Source organism: Nicrophorus vespilloides, unplaced genomic scaffold (assembly GCF_001412225.1).
Source record: "Nicrophorus vespilloides isolate i.1.1-1 unplaced genomic scaffold, Nicve_v1.0, whole genome shotgun sequence".
Classification (NCBI taxonomy): Eukaryota; Metazoa; Arthropoda; class Insecta; order Coleoptera; family Silphidae; genus Nicrophorus; species Nicrophorus vespilloides.
The window spans coordinates 665,943-688,798 of NW_017096774.1; the positions used below are offsets into that span (position 1 = coordinate 665,943).

General features: G+C 31.0%; 5 protein-coding genes and 1 non-coding gene across 6 annotated transcripts; 2 read left to right on the top strand and 4 right to left on the bottom strand.

Moving 5' to 3' along the window:
- On the bottom strand, positions 1–1,305 carry LOC108558105 (probable trans-2-enoyl-CoA reductase, mitochondrial). The gene has a single exon (XM_017914912.1). The coding sequence runs from the start codon at positions 1,209–1,211 to the stop codon at positions 120–122; it is 1,092 nt and encodes a 363-aa protein (XP_017770401.1). The 5' UTR covers positions 1,212–1,305; the 3' UTR covers positions 1–119.
- Positions 1,306–1,865: 560 nt separating this feature from the next.
- On the bottom strand, positions 1,866–3,126 carry LOC108558146 (protein OSCP1). Its single transcript, XM_017914967.1, has 2 exons — positions 3,015–3,126; positions 1,866–2,755 (listed from the first exon to the last, which is right to left on the bottom strand). Exons 1-2 carry the CDS (start codon positions 3,124–3,126, stop codon positions 1,935–1,937), a joined length of 933 nt encoding a protein of 310 aa, XP_017770456.1. The 3' UTR covers positions 1,866–1,934.
- Positions 3,040–5,258, top strand: LOC108558145 (SET and MYND domain-containing protein 4). The gene is made up of 3 exons (XM_017914966.1): positions 3,040–3,560; positions 3,620–4,590; positions 4,644–5,258. Exons 1-3 carry the CDS (start codon positions 3,168–3,170, stop codon positions 4,981–4,983), a joined length of 1,704 nt encoding a protein of 567 aa, XP_017770455.1. The 5' UTR covers positions 3,040–3,167; the 3' UTR covers positions 4,984–5,258.
- Positions 5,259–10,931: 5,673 nt separating this feature from the next.
- Positions 10,932–20,298, top strand: LOC108558140 (protein 5NUC-like). Its single transcript, XM_017914959.1, has 2 exons — positions 10,932–11,355; positions 18,431–20,298. Exons 1-2 carry the CDS (start codon positions 11,032–11,034, stop codon positions 19,814–19,816), a joined length of 1,710 nt encoding a protein of 569 aa, XP_017770448.1. The 5' UTR covers positions 10,932–11,031; the 3' UTR covers positions 19,817–20,298.
- Positions 13,535–13,616, bottom strand: Trnas-aga. Its single transcript has one exon. It is a non-coding gene; the product is annotated as a tRNA-Ser (tRNA).
- Positions 20,299–20,362: 64 nt separating the features above from the next.
- On the bottom strand, positions 20,363–21,938 carry LOC108558141 (DNA polymerase delta small subunit). The gene is made up of 3 exons (XM_017914960.1): positions 21,506–21,938; positions 20,652–21,455; positions 20,363–20,595 (listed from the first exon to the last, which is right to left on the bottom strand). Exons 1-3 carry the CDS (start codon positions 21,900–21,902, stop codon positions 20,477–20,479), a joined length of 1,320 nt encoding a protein of 439 aa, XP_017770449.1. The 5' UTR covers positions 21,903–21,938; the 3' UTR covers positions 20,363–20,476.
- Between the last annotated feature and the right edge of the window lie 918 nt (positions 21,939–22,856).

A 22,856-nucleotide genomic window follows, 5' to 3' on the forward strand; every position in this document is an offset into this window, starting at 1 on the left:
GAAAACTCCGCGCGGCCGTAATTAAGATTGTGTTATTGATTTTTATTTTTCAGTTTTCCATATAAATTACAAAATACATTTGTTACAGATTCATCTTCGATAAGTGCAGGCAGCAGCGTTCAGCATTTCTCGAAGTCCAGGATGTACTTGAGTCCGATCATACCCTTGATCGTCATCGTGTTCATCAGAGCCTCCCTGAAGTTCTGGAACTCTACCATCTTGTAGGCAGGTCCGTGCAGCTTCTTCTCGCACATGTACTTAATCAGCTCCTCGAACATCTCCTTGCGCTGAGGACTGTCGACATTCCGTTTAGTCCATTCGGTCATCCAGAATCCTCTGACCTTGATGTCTTTGAAGATCAGAGCCGAGGTTGGAACTGTCACAGGTTCTCTGGACATGCCTCCGTACGTCACGATCGAACTGCCATGGTTCAGATGCCTCATTACTTCCAGAGCGTTCTTACCACCGACGCAGTTCAATCCAAGCTTAGGTTTAGGTAGCTTTTTGCTCTTGAACAAATCGGTTTTCCTAAGCTCTTCTTCGGTTAATACTTCGGTAGCTCCAAGCTGCTTCAGGAAATTTCTCAACTCGCCAATCTTGGGCCTGTCTCTGACGATGTTGACCGTCTTCAAACCCCAAATATTCGCCAATTGGATTACGTTCTGACCGCACGCGGAATTCGCTCCGTTCTGAATGACGACATCGCCTTCCTTCAGATCGGCGAAGTCCTTGAGCATTCTGTAGGCCGTACATGGGTTCACAGTTAAAGTTGATGCTTCAACAATGCCCAACTCTTTGGGGATCTTCAAAAGTTGACGGGAATTCAAAACTGCATGACTCCTCCAAGTTCCCAGCAAGTTTGCTAGGGGGACTATACGATCACCGGGACAGAAGTCGGTAACGTCGCTTCCTACTTGGACGACCTCACCAACCCCTTCGTTGCCAGGAACTGCCGGTAATTCAGGGCGCGACGGATATTTACCCTGGATGGTGTTTATATCAGCAGGATTTACTGGGGCGGCAAGCATGCGGATTAATACATCAGAGCCTTTGATGTCGGGTAGAGGTTCTTCGCATTTCTGAACGACCTTACACGGATCTCCGTACTCAGCATACATCAATTTCGTCGCCAAAACACTTTGAAAACGCACGAATGTATTGCCATTGCACAGTACACCACCGAACAACTTTCCGGATATATTTAGAGCCATGTCAGGATCTAAATTTCGCCCCTCTTATTTTTTTGTAGGTTAACTAAACTTTGAACTTGAAAGATTGTGTTCTTGGTTATGCTTGCAAAACAATTGAAACATCTTGTAATCATCGTCACTAGGTGTCCCATATAGTTATGACTACTCAACTACAGATGGTGCAACACACATTTTGTTTTGTCCTTTTCATTTTTAAACTGCAAAATTGTAATTCTTTAGTAATAAATTTTCACTAATATATTATTTAATAAAAAAAGACACGAAAGTAAGTGCTGAAATATTCTTTATTTCAATACATTTATGACTAGACAATTGTTCCTATTTTCTACTGAATATATTATAATATAAGTTAAATTCGGTTTATAAATTAGACGTTACTAGGTGCTACAATTCTAACAAAATGGCTGATCTATCGAAATCAAAATAGTACAGTTTTTAAATATTGTATTTCCTTTGCAATTCTTAAACCTAATTAATGCAAATTATAGTGTAATTAGTGATATTAATAAAAACTTAAAATTAATTTTTATATAATTACTAAATTTTGATTGAAATATGTCAAACAAATTTGTTTAGTTTGAGATAATTTTGTAAATGACTGCACTTTGAATTTATATTGTTTTCGCTTCAATTGTATTTTTTTGTTAAATTCAGTCTTATAATCAATTGAATTAAAATAAATTAATACTTATCTGAAGGCACTTACAAAGATTTGCATAAAAGCTATTCCTCTTCGCCGATCATAGTGATCAAGTCTTCGTGGAAATTTGAAGCATTGTCTTCGTTTAAATTCAAATCATCGAAGAGGTTTTCAAGGTTATGAGAATTCGTAGCTTCTACGTTGATGCAATTGAAGTTGCTACCTCCGGCTTCAGGTTCATTCTTCTGGTTTATAGTGAGTCTTAGGTTGTTCCTATTAATTTCCTTCCGACCACCATTAATTTGATCAACGAGCAACTTCAGCTCAAACACTTCGTTGTCGTTTTTAACTTCCTGCTTTTCCGGCAAAGCGAAGCTGACTTTTCCATTTTGCGTTACGCTGTATATGTTTTCGCCCACATTCTTCAGCATATCTTTGGCGAAAGGGTTCAGATTTGTTATAATGAAATTACCATCCTGATCCTGTAAACCTAATCTTAATAGTAAAGAAACGCGAACGTTGAAGTTGCTCAGCCACACGAAGACGTGCTCCCTGAGCTCAACCTTCTCAGTATCTGTAAGGATTTTGTTAAAGTTATCAAAAAGGTTCTGCACTTTGTGCAACTGTAGATGCGTCTCTTCCGAGGTAACGTAATTCTCGATTTCGTAGAGGTGTCTTGAGGTGATCTTGAGTAGGTCGAATGTGAGAAAGACCTGCCACTTGAAAACCATGGTGATGAGGTCCCAGAGTTTATCCATGCTCTTCGGATCTAAACGCATGGCTGAGGATTGCGTTACGTCTTCGATTAAATTCTTAACCGATTCGTGGCTGTAGGCAGCCTGCGGTTTCGTTATCTCAGACATCAATTGTTGCGAAACTAGAACGGAGATAATCTCGTCCAGGACTAGAACAATCAAGCAAATGTATTGATTAATTGCGTGCTTTAACATCGATTGCATTACGAATGTAAAGGTTCGGTTTGGTGCTCGAATTGCAAATATTTATTCAAAGATTGTGGTGCTGTGCTGAAAATTTGCTGGTCTTATTTTGGTGGTTGCTGGTGAAGATTGTGTGCGCATGACTTTCAAAATTCCCGCCAGCCGGCCCAGATGCACTAGGTCTTTTTTTATATACATCAGTCCTTACAAATATAGTTCGCATACCGAATGCAGAACGGTCGTGCGGTATGTTCTGCGCCTGAAGTCTCTGTGCAACGACAAATACCATTTCGGCACCGAGGTTTACCACCAGGAACGGAGTAACGTAACGCGACATTTTATCGACGGTTGTGAGAAAAGTGAGGAGAATCGATAATAATGTACAACATGCGGAGTGAGAAACTCACTATCAACGAGCTGTTCCACAACCTCTGCCGACATCTGACGGCGTATAGTAATTTAACGCAAGTATCCCAGACCTTCATGGAACTGCAGACGAACTGGGAGCGCGTTGATTTTGCCACAAATCTTTTGAACTCGTTTGGAAACTTACCCGTCTATGATACTACTTCTCTAAAAAATAATGAGATGAGCATACAATTCAGAGAACAGGGTAACATCATGTTTAAGGACAAGCAGTACGACTATGCATTAGAATTGTACACAAAAAGTATAACATACGCGGAGACCGGAAGCGAGATACTTGGATTAGCTTACGCCAATCGTTCGGCAGTCTTATTTGAAAAGAAAATGTTCAGGGAATGCTTAGAAGTAGGTATTCCTACAAAAAAAAATAGAAATTAATAAAAAAATAAACATATTTATTATAGGATATCGACAAGGCCTTTACTTCAAATTACCCGGAAGCGAACTACAGCAAATTGCTACGGAGAAGGCAGCGATCAGAAAAGGAACTGACACAATGCTGCAGTCATGAAGAACCAAAGTATTACGAAGAGTTACCAGAATTTATACACGACGTTAACCCAACAATTGCTTGCGCCTCGAATTGCATTGCTATTACAACCAATGCAGAATGCGGCCGACATGTCGTAGCAACCAAAGATATCCAAATTGGAGATGTCATCGCTATAGATACACCTTACGCGGCTATTGTTGTACCAGAAGCTTCTATCACACATTGCCATCATTGTCTTAAAGTAGTGCTCAACAGCATTCCTTGTCAAAAATGTTCTTACGCCATTTATTGCTCAGTAAACTGCTCGGATTCCGCGCAATATTCCTACCACCAATACGAGTGTCCGGTTATAAGCGTCTTGTTGAATCTGAATGTTAGCAAACTTAACTTGCTCGCACTTAGGATCACTATACTTGCAAAGAAAGATTACAAAAAAATCCCGCACTACGGTAAAAGCAATAGTGTTTATGAATCGGCGCGATACGAGGAAATTCACGGGCTTTGTGCGAATACGGAACACCGCACAAACGCCGATTTGTTTGACAGAGCTATCCAAGCCGCTGTTATATTCGATATTTTCAATTCTTACTCGACATTCTTTCAGGATTTTGGGGAAGAAAGCGATGTGAAAATGTTTAAAGAACTGCTGCTTCTGCACATGCAGACAGGACCATCTAACTTTCACGAGATATCTGAACTCGTCAGACGCACCGAGGATTCCACTGCAGAAAGCTTGGAAATCGGTGCTGGTGCATATAGCTTTTTGAGCATGATCAATCATTCGTGCTCTCCTAACGTCGTCAGACATTGCTATGGGAAATCTATAGTTTTAAGAGCGCTGAGCCCCATCAAAGAGGGTCAACAATTGTTTGATAATTACGGGTAAGTTTAATTAATTATTAAACAACAACTTGTCATCAACCTATACTTTCTAGGTATCATTATGCAGTTATGGAAAGGTCCCAGAGGCAAAAATCTTTGAAACTGCAGTACTTCTTCGATTGTTCATGCGAAGCTTGCACAGACTGTTGGCCTCTTTATAAGTATTTACCAGATAAAAACTTTGAATTCGATCTCTCGTGCGACATCGTAAATGATTTGCAACAAGCTATGGTTAGCACGGCGAGATCCGTATTGAAAGGATTGTTAATAAAAGCCGCCATCTTGGAGAAGTTGAAGCCATGCAAGAATTTAGCCGACATACAAGAATGCATCAAACAATGCTACAGTATTCTGGCAAACAAAAGGCTGATGCCAAAGTCTGCACAATCTTGAAATTACTTAGATTAGTGCGCAAGTATTACATGTTAAAATAGATATTTTTTTACTTGTCCGTTGTGTTAGTCTAAAGAAACAACATATTTTGACATCACGAATTGCTGTGAAACCATTTTATTCCTTCATAAATCGAAGGACCATGTATTTTTGTTATTGCATACTTATTTCTGAACGATATTCACTCTGAATGTCTTGTTTCGTTTCGTTTTCTTTGTTAAATTATATATATATATATACATTATATAAAATATGCATATTGGTTATATTATTGTTCGTACTTTATTGACATGAAATAAATTATTATCGAAGTTTATATAATTTCACTTTATATTTAATTTTTCATTCAAATTATATTACAATTTCAATTTATAATAAATTAATACTCACCCATCATTCACGACAAACCTTTCTTAACTATTCGTATGATTTTAAACGTTAAGAATTCCAAATAAATGTGCTACCAAGTCATTTTCAAAACAATATAAGTTACTAAATCAATATAGAAAGTTGCATATAATTATTCTACAGTTACGTAATTTTCCAAAGATTCTTTTATAAATTTCTTTAATTCATGGCAATACCTATTTTCATTCATACATTTTCATAGTGTACTGATACTAGTAATACTAATAGTAAATATTATTTATATAACAATATATTTGACTTATACAAAGTTGATTAGTTTTTAGTTTTATTAGATTATTACTTTGTTAATTCAATTTTAACTGTCATTTATTCCTGATAAAATTTAATTGATAATTTTTGCAAATAGTTATAAATTGATATTTCGTAGAACTTTAAAATATAATACGACTAGTTACGTTATAAAGGGTTGTTCGTAAGTCGGAGGAATTTTAAAAATTTCAAAATATTCTCATCTTACCACACTTTATCATGGCATAAATTTGAAAAAATAAATTAAAATAAACAAAATACTTACAAATACTTTTCAATTGTGATGTCTATATCACAATTACAAAACAGATAGTACATCTTCCAAAAATATTATATTTTATTAAATAAATTATCAATAACTCAGTAAGTTTGTACTCTATTGTACTGGTGGCATTCGCAAGCCCGACAACCGGAAGATCGTCTATTGAAATCCCGACGTTTAAAATACCGACTGTATCGAAATCCAGATGTTCGAAATCCCGACTGTATCGAAATCCCGACTATATCAAAATCTCGACAAATGTCGGGCTTGCGATATAGACCTCTATTGTACAGAAACCATTTTAATATTTACTCCCAATTAATGTTGGTTGCCTATAAGAGATGTTTTTCATACAAATTTTATATATATTTGTTGTAATTAAAATGATGTTTGTGATTACAATTTATAATAAAATAATAATTTTAGAAAATTTTCACTATTTTAAATAACAACTAAAAGTTGTATTGTTTTATGTAATTTTAGTACAAAGTTGTATCAATGAAATACAAGATTTATTTAAAAACACTGATGCAAATAGCACAGATTTTGAAATGTTTTCAATTATAAGAAACCACTCAAGCGCTGTTTGAGCCATGAAGTGTTTCAACGATAATTTCAAGTGAGGATACACATCAATCAGTCATATTTAATAAAATCTATATTTACACCAATGCCCCCGACGTGTTTTATGTAAACGATTTCGGAATCGTTAAGTTTAAATAACAAAAAAAAAATGTATAACAGTTTCACTAATTTTAAATGCTATCCAACGGCTGCCGAAATTTACGATCTCTCGTAATATAAAAACAGGAAAAGAATAGATCTTAGAGATGAGAAGAATATAATTCAGCTTCAAGGAAATTTTTCAGTAAACAACTCTTCTCTTTGTTTATGGTTTTAATATGCACAGTGGTCGATTTACCGCACCTTTACCACTATGTATTCATTAATTCAGACAGATCGATGGCGGTTTTCAATTAAAAATTCATTAACTATTTGCTAATTCTACATAGTCTGTATGTGTTTTTTTGTGCTTATTGGAAATTCTATGCATCATCGATTCGATCATAATACAAGTAATAATCTTAAACTAAAAATAATTACATTCAAATCTATGCGTTTGAATTATGTATGGTCAACACCTTCCTCTTTTAACTATTCACATGACATGGTTCGGTATCTCTTGAAATAGAGTTGTATATCCGCGTGGTAATTAGATTACATTATTAAAATTATTGTTATAATATTTACATTAACATTCATAAATTTCATTCATTTACCTGTTTTTTTTTACTATTTACATGAAATACACAAGAGGAAAGAAGAAAGAAAAAATAAATTTGATATTGATTTATAGTAAATTAAATAGATCAGTTATTTTACTTCTTTTTTTTGTGGATTATAATAACCTAAACTTTAAAACCATCCCACGCTTAATGGTGTTACCGAATAAAGAAAAACCGTGTTCAGTTAAAAGGAGTTGGGTTTTATGAAAGTGGGAGTATCATAAATGTGTCTTAACAAATAAATTGTAAAGAAAGATTTATAATTTTATTGTTTACTTGATTAATTTATAAATTATTTATTAATGAATATAATATAGAAACTACTTGCTTACATAAATATAAAGTTCAAAAACTGTGTATAAAAATTGCAAATTAATCAAAAATTGAAATTTCATTTTATATAAATTATGTTTTACAAGTACTTTTGAAAGTTGTCAATTAAACATAATGGACAATTTACTTTTGACAAGTCGCATATTTTGTAAATCAGCGTTTCTCAATGTAAATGTTTTAAATGTTAGCTGTCACCTTGCAAATTAATCAAACAAATGAAAATACCTTTCATATCAATTATGTTTCACAAGTACTTTTGAAAGTTGTCAATTAAACATAATGGACAATTTACTTTTGACAAGTCGCATATTTTGTAAATCAGCGTTTCTCAATGTAAAAGTTTTAAATGTCAGTTGTCACCTTGCAAATTAATCTAACAAATGAAAGTACCTTTTATATCAATTATGTTTTATAAGTACTTTTGAAAGTTGTCAATTAAACATAATGGACAATTTACTTTTGACAAGTCGCATATTTTGTAGATCAGCGTTTCTGAATGTAAAAGTTTTAAATGTCAGCTGTCACCTTGCAAATTAATCAAACAAATGAAAACATCTTTCATATCAATTATGTTTTACAAGTACTTTTGAAAGTTGTCCATTAAACATAATGGACAAGTTACTTTTGACAAGTCGCATATTTTGTACATCAGCGTTTCTCAATGTAAAAGATTTAAATGTCAGCTGTCACCTTGCAAATTAATCAAACAAATGAAAGTACCTTTTATATCAATTATGTTTTAAAAGTACTTTTGAAAGTTGTCAATTAAACATAGTGGACAATTTACTTTTGACAAGTCGCATATTTTGTAGATTAGCGTTTCTCAATGTAAAATTTTAAATGTCAACTGTCACCTTGCAAATTAATCAAGCAAATCAAAGTACCTTTTATATCAATTTTGTTTTACAAGTACTTTTCAAAGTTGTCAATTAAACATAATGGACAATTTACTTTTGACAAGTCGCATATTTTGTAAATCAGCGTTTCTCAATGTAAAAGTTTTAAATGTCAGCTGTCACCTTGCAAATGAATCAAATAAATGAAAGTACCTTTTATATCAATTATGTTTTACAAGTACTTTTGAAAGTTGTCAATTAAACATAATGGACAAGTTACTTTTGACAAGTCGCATATTTTGTAGATCAGCGTTTCTCAATGTAAAAGTTTTGTCAGCTGTCACCTTGTGTTCCAGATTCAAAAATCATGTTATTATTAGCAATTGGCTTGCAGTACAGCTACAAACAAGTATGTTGGGTGGCGTTGTAGAAAGATTGTGAAACATAGGTGTAAATCAGTGATTTACAAAGTGGGGATCGTAGAAAAATTGATGACAGACAGCCAAAGGGTTCGCGAACCAAAATTTTTGAGAAACACTGATGTAGATGACCTAACAAACCTTATGGTCGATGATCACTTAGACGACAAACCCACTAATAAATGATAATTCTACTAATATAGATTACGGTTACACTTTATTATCGCATGTTTGGAATGTGGTGCATCTTGCAATGTTGTATTCATGATATTTACTGTATAAAAGTGTTCTGCAAATATTGATTTTACAAGGTTAACGTATTTTATTTGCAGTATTTCCACGCAATTTTTGTATACTTGCACTTTGAAATCGATTTTATGCTGTGTAAAGTAATAATGTTTATATTGAAACTCTTATTATTTTTGTATCTCTATTTTTAATGAAATTAAAGCAGAAGTAAGTTTTACTTAATAATACAAAAAAAAAACTATTTTTTTTTTCGAATAACGTAAGAAATTGGAGTATTAAAGCAAACATGATGTATTATCAATATACCTGATAACGGCTTAACAACTCAACGTTTCAATCACTAAATATACTTTAAAATCTTATTTTAAATCAACCCTTGCAGTATTTTTTTTGGTTCATATACTAAATGTACTGTATTAAAAAAATTTACAGAAAAGTAAAAGTAATTTGTTTAAATATAATAATAAAATAAATTGTTTGATTTCACAAGGTTAAAAATAGAATATGCTAATAACAGTGTACACAAAATTATATAGACCGAAATAAATCTGCATAATCCACGGTCATAAAATGTATTTAAAAAAAGTGGAAACTTGTTAATAAATTGTAGTAACTATTAATTTTATTTGGTGAAATATTTGGTTTCTTTGGTACAGTTTTCAATTTTGTTACAATTTATCTGTAATTACTTATATTAATGTATAATCCTTTGAAAATAAGTATTTTTACTATTATAATATAACTCCTGGAAATGTATCCTTTTACATCCTTTGACTCCTAAGGTATTACGAGTCAAAGGATGTAAATTATCCTGCAATAAAACACTCTACTTCTATAAAACACCTTTGACCACAAATACCTCAGAAGTTCCAAAAATCCAGATCACACAATTAATAGGAAAACATTTTTTTTTCTAAATATTGTTTTTTGAATTTATTTTCCTGTATCTGTTAATAAACTCTTCTATTTATATATATAGTAAATTATAATGTAAATTGTAGAAAAGTGCATAAATGAAACTTTCCTTAGTTACATAATATCCATAGAGACGATAATCAAATCTTAAAGGTAGATCTAATATTTAAAAAAACTTGCCAGTCTTTGTTGTCAAGGAGATATTCAATTTTAACTTAAATTTATTTATTTAAACAAATCTTCGGCTCCGGACTGTTTGAAACCGGACTAATCGAGAAACTAAATAAAAATTGACAGCACAAAATTCTTTCTTATTTTTTATAATTAAATTATGAAACCGGACTATTGTGAACCTGAATAGATATTAATTAAAAAATAGCATGATTTGCAAAAAAAATTAATTAGCATAAAATTGCAATTGCACGTAAAATTGGTTATTTTTAAAACTGCGCAAGCATAAAGTAAAAAAAATATTATGTCAAACACTTAGCACGTTCGATGTTCGTAAATGCTAAACAATAGCACGTTCGTAAACCGTAAATATGGTCATTAACATTGCAGATTACATTCAATCTTTACGAGTTCATGAAGCGAATCAAAAATTTTTTGCATAACATTTGTTTTGGGAAATTATGGGAACAACTGTGTACATTTTTCAGTTGGCACAAAACGCACCGGTCTATTAATAAAATTCGCGAATTGTCAACTCTTTGAAATTATGCTTATTATATAATTAAATTGAATTGCGCTTGTTTTTCGGTTGCATTTAAAATTCGCTGTAAAAAATATAATTTGTTTGTATTTGGGAATTTGGAGCTTCTTTGAAAATGGGACGTGAAAACGTGTTTTTGAGTTTTGAGTGGGGCGAAGGGTGGTATCTTCTTTATCAGTGATCTACCTAAGCGTGAGATTCGATTGAAGCTTTGGTTATATAAAAGAGCTAGGTATCTACTAGTTGCGCTCAGTCTTCCTATAGCGTCGAGGAGGGACGGTCGTGAATAGTCTCCGTGCGATTTTGTAGTAAAACAACAATATTTTGTTTGTTTACTTCAATTTTGTTTTGAAAAACAATGAAGACTTTGGTGCTTCTATTGATCATCGGATCTGTATATGCAGAATTCAATTTACTTTTGATGCATAATAATGATATGCATGCGAGGTTCGAGGAAACTTCGCAGACTTCGGGTAAATGCAAGAACAAAAGCTACTGTTTCGGTGGCTTCGCTAGAGTCGCACACGTTGTGAGGGAGGCGAGGAATGCTGCAAAGGATGGAACTGGCCCTTCGGTGCTCTACCTTAATGCTGGTGATACCTATACTGGTACACCTTGGTTCAGCGTTCACAAGTGGAAGATTGCCGTCGATTTCCTAAACACCCTAGCTCCTGATGCAATGGTAAATATCACAATCTTAACATTTAGAACTATGAACTCTTCACTGATAAGTAACCAAATTAAAATCATTGATATTAATTTCAATTAATCAAAAAAATTAAATTAGATCAAGGTCTCAAAAATATTTCACACAACAAGAAACATACTAAATATCAACAAATGTAATAACTTAATCAATGTTTTTTGCTCGAAATTATACTGTAATTATTGTGTAACTTTTCAATTATAAATATATACAAGTGTAACATTTTACATGATTCAATTAAAATAAATTTTTGATTTTAACTTAAAATTATTAAATTATATAGTATAAAATACACATTTTTAATTATAATTAGTCGTATGTTATAAAGTAAAGTTAAGGTTAATTATTAAAAATTAAATTTAAAAATAATGATAAGACTAAAAATAACTTTTCTGACGTTCAAATTCATCATAAATTATATTTAATTGGTATGATTAATCTCTATAAACGATTGTAAAACATTAATGATTTAAAAAAGTAACAATAATTATTAACCAGAATGAGATTTGCACAATTTACTTGTTTTTCTTATTTTTAATTGTCATTTTTAATCATTTCCATCAATATATTAAAAATTTAGTTTTAATTACCATTTTTGTAAAGCTAGGTTCAATATTGTTATAAAATATTCAGTTATGTTTGTTTCTTAGTAAAATTTCTTCGTTAGATGAAAAATTAGATAAAAATATTATAAAATATTCAATTATGTTTGTTTTTTTAGTAAAATTTCTTCATTAGATGAAAATTTTCAATGAAATGTTTGTCATCATTGAAACTGTTTTCTTTCTGATATCTCAAATGTGTTATTTTTTTTTTTAAATATTACAAAAATCATAGAAATTAAATAATAATACAATTTATTTTAATTTTTATTTTATTTTACTTATACTAACAAAAATTGAAACAAATAGTATAAGATATTTTATTAATTGAATTTCAAATCCAGTACAGTAGAACCTGTTTTTCTGCGGTGCTTTTTTTATGCGATTTTTTTTTATGCGGAATATAAGTAAAACCTGCTCAAACGATTTTGTTAGTCGATTTTGAACCAATTCATCACAAGAAGATGCGCGTTTTGCAGTGAACACGAGTAACAGTGATTTATGTATGTGCATTTTGAAAATTTCTCCACATGTGCAATGAGAAATTAATTGTTTTTAAAATGTTTCCATATGTAATTTAATTACTTATTTAGTTTGGATGCACTTTCTCATGTATTTCGTAAATCTTTGACGTATTTTCTAAGTACGATTTTTTTTATGCGGTCCCTATCCATCGCATAAACAAAGTTTCAGTAATGTATTATTCAAAGTTATTTGTTATATGCAAGAATTTATAAAAATTACGAATATTTTTTTGTGCGATTTTTTTTATGCGGTCCCAATCCACCGCACAAACAAAGTTTCTGTAATATATTATACAAAGATCTTTGTTATATGTAAGAATTTATGAAAATTTTGAATTTTTTTTGTGAGATTTTTTTTATGCGGTCCCTATCCACCGCATAAAAAAAGTTTCTGTAATATATTATACAAAGTTATTTGCTATATGCAAAAATTTATGAAAATTTCGAATATTTTTTTTATGCGGTCCTTATCTACCGCACAAAATCAGGTTTTACTGTAATAATTATTATTATTTGATAAGTAATTTGTATTCATCTTTTATTTATATAATTACATAACATTTTTCTTTACTTGAACTGTGTACAATGAAGAATTTGAACTATTACTTAACTTGTGCACATCTTTCATTGAGATTGTTTTACTTCCCGAATCATTTCCAAGTGGTTTCAATTGAGTCTTATCATTTCAATGAACACTAGAACGAATTATCTAATATACAACTTATTATCCTCATGACACAACATTTTATTGGCGCTAATTGAAGTGATAAATTTGCAAAATTTTAGGATTTTATTAAAAAAAATATCACAATATATAACAAACTATTTTGCACACAGCATTTATCTCGTGGTATATTTACGTAATTTACAAACGACTGCCTTCAAATATTATTTAAACAATGATAAAAAAGTATATAATTTTAATTACTGCAACGTAATTATTTAATCTTCATTTAGTATGTAAATATAAAGAACATCACGTAATTAAATTAATCTAAATAGAAATGCTTATGTAAAAAAATGTTACATCGCAGTCGGTAGGATTCGAACCTACGCTCCCAGAGGGAATCTGATTTCTAGTCAGACGCCTTAACCGCTCGGCCACGACTGCTTATATAAGTTATGGTTTAATACTAATTTGGAACTATATAAGTTAAATAAGACCAGAGTTTCCCAACAATCATGTATAATTATAATTTAACAATAATCGATACTTATTTTATGATTTATTAATTGAACTGAATTACCTAATGACAATTTTCATATAATTGATGCATTTTTTAAGATTAAACAAATTGAATTATTCAATAAATTCATACTTATAAAAAACCGGACTAATCGAGTAATTTAAAAACGCATTTCTTAGATTTTATTTAGTCAATTTTCTTTTAATTTCAAATCGAAATATCTTAAATCTGGACTGAATAGAAACCGCACTATGCGAGGTATACTGTTTTAATTACAAAAACAGCATACCTCACATAGTGCGGTTTGCTATATTTTTTCTTGGAAATAAGTTAATTTTGAATTTGTTATAATTGTTTTTCTTTTGCAAATGTGTTGTGAAATATTTGACATATTTTAATATTTTATTTGCACGCAATAACAACGAAGGTGAATTACAATAATATAAGCAGTTAAAAACTTTCCTTTACGTAAATATTGTGTGCAAGGATACAATTAAATTAAAGCTTTTTGATAATAAATTATAATTTTTGAAAAAAATAATTACTGTACTTTTTTTTTAAAGAGTTTCGTTTCTATTAATTATGACAAAGATTAATATTGATGGTAATTGTTCTAACAATATAATAGTTACAATTATTATACTAATAAGTACATTTTATTAGTAAATACAAGTATCCTCCAACTTACGAACTAGTTCCATTCCAAAGGGTTGTTCGTAAGTCTGGGGAATTTTAAAAATTTCGTATTATTGACTGCATAAATTTGCAAAAATAGATTAAAATAAACAAAATACTTACTTACTTTCAAAGTAGACATCACAATTATATAATAAAAAAACGAGAAAAGAAACAAATGCAACAAAAGAGATAGTAGATCTTCCAAAAATATTATATTTTATTATTGAAATTATCAATTTTTGTTTGGACAGTTAATTTTTGTATCACTACAAATCTCCTTGTAATAAGTTAGAGCTATTAACATTTTGTTCGTAAGTCCGGGAGTTCGTAAGTCGTGGAATACCTGTATTGTTAATTGAACATTTTCATACCGATATCTTTAATGTGTACATATTTAAATTAGTACAAAAATCATGGAAATTACATAATAATAGAATAAATATTCTACATTTTTTAGTTAACTAAACTTACAAAAATAAAAACTAAAACAGTTTTTGTTATTTTAATTATTAATTATTTTATGTACGCGTAAATTTTTTCGAAAAATTAATTACTATATTTTTTTAAGTGTTTCGTTTCTATAAATTATCACAAAGATAAATATTAATTGCAATTGCAGTAGCAATATAATTGTTGTATTTGTTATACTAATAAGTACAATCATAAAAGACAAAAATAGAAAATACACTAGTAAACGTAAATGTTGAATAATTGTTAGATAACAATCTTTGTGTAAAGTATAAATATTTAATATTTTGTTAATGTATTGTATTAGAACAAACCGTGACGCGAATTGCATAAATATTGTGATGCAATTCACTTTTCAACAAAAAAAGATCTGTTTGACCGCGAACACAATCTGTGTGTAATAAAATGCATGCTGCATGTGACATTAATTACACTGACCGAGAGCATTTCGTTATGAGTAAACCAAAGAATACACATTGCAATGCTAAATGAAACAAAACTAAGCTAAAAACAGATCAAAAACGTAAAAGTAAGTAGAATTTGCGTCATCGCTCTGTATATTATTGACAAATGACCAGTCTAAAAGTAAGAAAGCAAGTCACAAATCTTTAATTTAAGAACTATGATCTAAGAATTACCTATTTTTTAGACTATAAGACGCACTTTTTAACATAGAGAAATGGACTCAAATTTTGAAACAAAACAAAAACGTAAAAGTAAGTAGAATTTGCATCATCGCTCTGTATATTATTGACTAATGACCAATAAGTCTAAAAGTAAGAAAGCAAGTCGCAAATCTTTAATTTAAGAACAATGATCTAATTAGCTACTTTGCGGACTATAAGACGCACCTTTTTACATTGAAAAATGGACTCAAATTTTGAAACAAAACAAAACTAAACTAATAACAGAACAAAAGCGTAAAAGTAATTATAATTTGCGTCATCGCTCTGTATATTATTGACAAATAACCAATAAAAGTAAGAAAGCAAGTTGCAAATCTTTAATTTAAGAACTATGATCTAAGAATTACCTATTTTTTGGATTATAATACGCACTTTTTAACATAGAAAAATGGACTCAAATTTTTGGTGCGTCTTATGGTCAGAAGATTAGATTAAAATATTTTTTTTAATAAATCGTCTCTAAATTTGAAAATATAACAAAAAACACTTTCATATAACGTGCGGTATAAACAAAATGTGTTAAATTATGCAAAACAATGTGGAATAACAGCAGCAGTAGGACATTTTGGTGCACCAGAGAAATTGGTTCGAGAATGGAGAAAACAAGAGGAAGAATTTAAACTGCTAAGTAAAAACAAGAAAACAAATTTAAGGTACGAAGAATGCAAAAACAAAACGCGCAGTTGTTTTTCGATAAGAATTATTAAAATTATTATAAAATACTGATAAAAATGTATGTAAATATTTAAACTTTGTTTTTTTTTGATAAAAAGGAAATAATTTAAGTATACATTATTATGAATCAAATAAACATTTTTTATTAAAAGTAAATACGACTACATATAATAAATTGTAGTTTTCAACTAATTACAATTATATTTCATTACCTATAGAACGTACATGTTTTGATTCATTAAATCTTAGCGTGGGAAATTCAAAATTAACTTAATACAATAGAAATTATAAAATAATTACTGTAACTTTGATTATGTGACAAGTTTTTTTTCTATCATTTCTATGTTTATTTACGTTACGACATCATTTTAATTACATACCAACAATTTTCTTTCACTGATGCAAAATTCAATAGTCAAAATATTTGTCGAATATTGAACTAAGAAATTATTTGGATTCATTTTTTTTATATTAAAGTTTAAAAAATTCTCTTTCAAAAAATGTTCTCATATTAAATTTTATGTTCATAATAATAAATATTAAATGATCCAATTTTGTTATTGATTTTACTCCATCTATTTCATAAATTTATTAATAAATTTCATAGAAATCTTAATAGCATTGAATCCTTGTATTTTTTTTTTCTAACATTGACATGTTCTCTAGGTGATTTGAAATAACAAAGAAGAAACAAACAACAAAGTTTCATTGAACAAATTATATACGCTCAACTTATGACAGCTTCGAGCGATGTTTTCAATTTTCCACCTACAAATTATACTTTTTCAATATATGTTAATAATATGTTTACTACATTCCGCAATACTGATTCCACCATTAATTCCTTTCATCTCGTAACTGTGACCATGAATGAATTTGTCACAATTCCTTCGACCGAGAAGACACTCTTATCAATATACCAAAGCAGCATCAAAACATAACTTGCGTAACCTATTACTTCATTGACCACGCAATGTATCTCTTCTTGTAGCATTTGATATTTGCAAAAGTAGAAAGTAGAGATTTATGTTTTCTCCGCTACGCTTAAATCGCTATTATCTTAAATACTACCAATTCTGATTTAATGCAGCCTTGATGAAAGTGTTATTTTTTTCTATAATTAATTGCCTCGCACATCTGTTTTTTGAATCAAAGAACTGTTTAAAAATATGTGTATAAAGCAGAATCAGCAATTACTTGAATTCTGCTAATGCAACGAAGCTATAAAAATTCCGCTTTAATCAAGACAAAGCTATAAATTTTATTACAATCTCAATGAAATGAATAATTTGATGTACAAGTTATCAAGAGGAAAGTTTATCTTTGTTATTGATATAAATGTATTTGTTCTAAACAACAAGAAGGAAATGTTATTATACCTTAATAAGAAGTAGGAATCAAATGGGAATCAATACCAATAAGAACAAGTATAGACAGCACGAAATACTCGTGAACGTGCATCTCGTTAAATGTTAAGTTCGATAAACGATGCGCAGTAAACAAAACGAAAGGAAATAGGAAATCTATATAACATACATTAAAAAAAAATTAGGCACATTCAGAATTGTAAACAGTGTTTATCTTAGCCCATACTTTTCGTACAATAACAAAATATAAATAATGAAGTAGTAATCTTATCGTTTGTTAGACTTGTAATTATTCCACATGCGATAATTTTCAGTTGGGCGACTCAAAATAAATAATGAGAGCAGTTGTACAAAATGTCCATAATAATATTTAAGCTATTTATATATTCTACAAGTGTAAATTTCATGATTGGCACATAGTTATTTATCGAAAGGTCATCATCATAAGAAATCTTCCTGCCGTGCATAACAATATAGCCCGCGGTATCACTGATTGAACTTCTTATATTCTTATCTTCTTATATAATCAATAATAGCTATTGGAGTGTTATTATAATGCATTACCGCTATTGGATTATTGAGTTAATTATCTGTAATAGCTAATAATCAATGTGACTTCTCTACTCTCCAATTATTATTTCTCCGAAGGATGCGTTTGATTCTGAAGAATGCGCGATAAAAATCCATCTATTTTTAATTAACGACTCCTCCAGCTGCCGGGCATATCTTTCGTATTTTTATTTCAAACAAACAAATGTGAAGAGTTCGTAAAAGTTAACGGGCGTGAAATATCGAAATACTTATGAGTTTCTGTTTATTATGATGATACGTGTTTCATTTTCTTTCTCTTTTTTCTATTTTCAGTCGTTTGGTAACCACGAGTTCGATTTTGGTATCAAGGGGATCCTGCCGTTCTTGAGGAATTACAAGCATCCTTTGGTTGCTGCCAATTTCGATTACTCCAAAGAGCCATTGTTCACCGCCGAAGTCAATAAATCAGTCGTGCTGAATGTCAATGGACATAAGATTGCTGTCATTGGATACATTACACCTGAGACTAGGGTTATTTCAGATGTTGGATACATCGAATTCTTAGATGAAGTGGAAAGCATCAAGAAGGAAAGCGAGCGTTTGGATGCTGAGGGAGTTAAAATTATCATCGCTTTGGGACATTCTGGTTTCGAAGTCGACAAAAGCATTGCTAAAAATGTACCTTTAGTCGATGTGGTCATCGGAGGACACACCAACACCTTCCTGTGGAATGGTAAGCAGCCGGACATCGAGGTTCCTGAAGATATATATCCAACTGTGATGATCCAAAAGTCCGGGAAGAAAGTACCTGTGGTGCAAGCGTACGCTTACACCAAATACATGGGTAAACTGTATACTACATTCGATGATGAAGGAGAGTTAATCCAATTCCAAGGGAAACCTCAACTGTTGAATCACCTTATTCCTCAAGAAAGAGACATGCTGGACTTGTTAGAAACGTACAGAGAACCTGTAGATGCTTTGTCTAAAAAGACAGTGGGTCGTACTAGAGTCAGTTTAGATTCCTCCACTTGCAGGAAGAAGGAATGCAACTTTGGTAACTTAATCACCGACGCTATGGTTGCTCAAAAAGCTTTCCAATACGGAGGTTATTATTGGACAGACACTCCAATTGCTGTGATGAACGGTGGATCAATTAGAACCACCATCGATATTGGTTCTATTACTGTCGAAGACATTATTGCAGCACAACCATTTGATTTGCAATACATTTCTTTCAATTTAACGGGCAGCGACCTTAAGAAGATGCTGGAAACTAGCGCTAGGAGCAACGGTGAAACGTCTCGTGGTGAATTTCTGCAAGTTTCCGGATTACAAGTAACGTACGATTTGGAAAAACCAGTCGGAAGCAGGGTTGAAGATGTGAAAGTTCGTTGTGGACAATGTAAAATACCACAGTACGAAGACTTGGATTTGAAGAAGATTTATAGAATACTGGGTAACAGTTACATTTTAAACGCTGGCGATGGTTACGATATTTTGAGAGACAAGGCTTTCGGCAAGAAAATTGAAGATTTGGGGGACAAAGACACCACTGTGTGGTATTTGGAGAAGGAACAATTCGTGTATCCTGATGAGACTGGTAGGATTACTGTTTTGAAACAAGTCAAAGGAAACTCCAGTTCTCGAATTTCCATTTTATCCGTCTGGACATATTTAGTTGTTGCTTGCTTATCGGCGTGGCATAAACTTCATTAAATTGTTACTTTAATTTATTTTAACGGTATTGGTGCTACTTTGTAGACTTGTATATGTTGTTTTGTTTGTATATTTATTTATTATAACACCAACAATTCGTTACTTCCATTGTAAATAATTAATTTTATCGACAAACTTGTTGACAACTCAATCCATATATTGACGAGAAAATTGCTTGTCATCATTTTCCTCGAAGATAGAAAAATTTACTTGCCTTGCAGTTATTCAATATTACTATACCAGTTTCCGCTATGCTATTCTTCCAGAACTTAAATAAAATTGTTTCGATTAAATCTTACAAAAAAGCAATGTCTTAGGTTTAAGTTTACAAATAAGTTATGTTTATTTATATGTATAAGAAAATATCTTGATGTATAATTAACAATATAAGGACACCTGAATCATTACTTACCATTCGTTCATACAAATTTACTATTCGTTACGTGTATAAATCTGAAATAAACATGTTTTTCTTCCTCAAACCTGTAATTAACTTAATTACCGCAATCTCCATTAATTGTGAACGTTCCGTATAAACTAGGCATATAATTTCATTCTTAAAGGACGCATCACTAAATATATCACTAAAACACGGGTTTTATACCTTTTGAGTTAAATGTAACTAGTAAAAAAAAGTATATTTAACAATCAAACAATATATTAAACAGTTTTAAAAGTTATTGGTTCACACTTCAGATCTTTCAAATTCAAAATGCAAGCAGTGAACGATCTTGAGAATTCCGGGACGCAAATTAATCTGACAACTTGTCCACGATCGCCTAAAAAATGATTTAAAGATTGATTCAATTTTTAATTCTCGTTTAATCTGCATTACCTTTAGCCAATTTCGTATCGAATTTATCTGTGTTGGCTGTAAACAAAACATGCGGACAGTCTTCAAATATAAAAGGATCGTTGTCGTAGAAGGGAAAGCACCCTAATGTGTCAGGAGCTGTTGGAGCCATATGATTCCACTTCAAGCAATTCTCTAAAACCTCAATAGGTTCTTGGATATCTGAAAACCTGAGGATATCTGTCACCGGTTGTCCGGAAGTTCCGATAATCCTAACACCGTCAATATCACATTCGTATGGATTCGAAACTAAATTCGTGGATTTGTAAACAGCCGCATTTGGGAACATGCAATGATGCATATTCTTCTGAGGTAAAATATGATTGGATGGGTCATGTTCTCCAGGCATAATATCAACATCTAATACTTGACATAGCTGAACAAGGAAAGTATCTAAAGTTTTCACTGCATCAATGGCTTCAGAAGATTCTTCAGTTCTAGATGTCATGGAGATAGTAGGCTTAGACTTGATTGTCTCTGATCTAATAGAATTTCCAGCAATTATAACTCGAGCAATACTTGCTGGATCATATTTATTTATTTTACCAAGAGCACCAGATACCCAATTACTAAACAGTTGTAAAGAAAGCAGGCTTTTCTCAATGTGCATCAAATCTAAGCCACTTATCAATACAATATAGCTATCTTCAGTTTTCAAAGGACGTTCTATTTGTGATCTATACCCAGCAAAACAATAATCCTCCACTAAAAATTTTCCAGTCCCCAAATCTTGACCTAACAAGGCACAAGTAATACCAGTAACAATATCTGAAGAGTTCAAACCACCTAAAACAAACAAGTTAGAAAAATCCAATATTCATTCATATAAACAATACCATTCAGTTGATATCTCTGTAATTCATCTTCAATATATAACACATCTGAAGCATCTGTAAAATGGGTGTGGACAGGTTGTGGGACCAACTGGTTTCCTTCCGCTAATTGTTTTAATACTGATGGCTTCAACTTCTGGTCTTTGAATAAAGTTCCAATTATAACACACTTTGTGTATGATGAAGTGGAAAGTTCATGTAACTTGCATACTGGATAATCTGGACCCCACTTGATTTGAATGCACTCTGCCAATATTTGTCTCATTTTACCCAATCTGATATTGTAAATTGAGCAGTACTGTTTCGAATAATCTGAACCTGGATTATTAAATCTCTTCGATAGATTTTTATATTGGGATGTAATTCTCTCTTGAGATTCAGACATTTCTGATAAAACCATTTTATATCACAAATAAATATCAGTATAACACAGATACAAATTGAACTTAGGTTAAAGTGGTTAAAACATTTGGCGGGAAATTGTAACTTTATTTATTTTCGTTATATAACTGTAGATGGCACTTGCAAATTTCAATTTTGAACAAAATTATATTCTTTATTTCATTAATTCCCAAATATATTGACTAATTTTAATTCATACATTAAGATAATATTTTCTTAATTCTATAATTGAAATATCTAAAGCATTTCACTAGTACAAATGTATTAAGTTGCTAAGGGTGGCTTCCCTGAAGGGTAGTAGTTCAAATACGCACATTTATGCACCCTCCCTTCTAATGCTACCAAAAAGGACAGGGGCGTATCGAGTAAATATTTGAAGTTCGTATTTTATTATCCATATTTATTTTGTTAATGATAACATAAATTTATAATAATATTCCTTTAATAATGATTTATTTCGGCGTTTATTTAAATTGTTTGTGTTATCACCGTGAATTGTTATCATCCATGAAAAAAACAAAAGTTGCTTAACTTCCTAAACTATAAAATATCAAGAACTTGATGAAAATCAACCTGTTCTTAATTAAATAAGATAGTTTGTTAGAAATATTTAATTACAATAATTTGAAAACATATTATTGTATTAAATTATTATTATTATTATTATATAATAAATATAAGAGCAATCTGTTGGTTTCTAGCATATATTTTTTTTACTTATAAAATCAAAAAACAGTGGTCTATTCCCTGACTCATCTATTCTGCTGCCATCTGTAGGTGAGTACTCCTTCGGATTGGTTTAAAAAAAAATAATGTAAGATGGCGCTTTGGTAAGTTAGATAATCTTATAAGAAATGATATAAGTTACTAATTAAGTATACGATAGTATTGTTGTTGCTTGTTGGTCAAATCGTTAGTAATTTAATTACATAATTGCAGAAAACAATAATAA

What these genes read in the sequence shown, in the direction of transcription:
- LOC108558105 (XM_017914912.1), bottom strand. Translation starts at nt 1,211, where the DNA reads ATGGCTCTAAATATATCCGGAAAGTTGTTCGGTGGTGTACTGTGCAAT.
- LOC108558146 (XM_017914967.1), bottom strand. Translation starts at nt 3,126, where the DNA reads ATGTCGCGTTACGTTACTCCGTTCCTGGTGGTAAACCTCGGTGCCGAA. An exon ending in GCACGACCGTTCTGCATTCG is followed by an intron (nt 2,756 to 3,014) that starts GTATGCGAACTA and finishes TGATTGTTCTAG; the next exon opens with TCCTGGACGAGATTATCTCC.
- LOC108558145 (XM_017914966.1), top strand. Translation starts at nt 3,168, where the DNA reads ATGTACAACATGCGGAGTGAGAAACTCACTATCAACGAGCTGTTCCAC. An exon ending in TGTTCAGGGAATGCTTAGAA is followed by an intron (nt 3,561 to 3,619) that starts GTAGGTATTCCT and finishes TATTTATTATAG; the next exon opens with GATATCGACAAGGCCTTTAC. An exon ending in CAATTGTTTGATAATTACGG is followed by an intron (nt 4,591 to 4,643) that starts GTAAGTTTAATT and finishes TATACTTTCTAG; the next exon opens with GTATCATTATGCAGTTATGG.
- LOC108558140 (XM_017914959.1), top strand. Translation starts at nt 11,032, where the DNA reads ATGAAGACTTTGGTGCTTCTATTGATCATCGGATCTGTATATGCAGAA. An exon ending in CCCTAGCTCCTGATGCAATG is followed by an intron (nt 11,356 to 18,430) that starts GTAAATATCACA and finishes TTCTATTTTCAG; the next exon opens with TCGTTTGGTAACCACGAGTT.
- LOC108558141 (XM_017914960.1), bottom strand. Translation starts at nt 21,902, where the DNA reads ATGGTTTTATCAGAAATGTCTGAATCTCAAGAGAGAATTACATCCCAA. An exon ending in ACAGAGATATCAACTGAATG is followed by an intron (nt 21,456 to 21,505) that starts GTATTGTTTATA and finishes TGTTTGTTTTAG; the next exon opens with GTGGTTTGAACTCTTCAGAT. An exon ending in CGATACGAAATTGGCTAAAG is followed by an intron (nt 20,596 to 20,651) that starts GTAATGCAGATT and finishes ATCATTTTTTAG; the next exon opens with GCGATCGTGGACAAGTTGTC.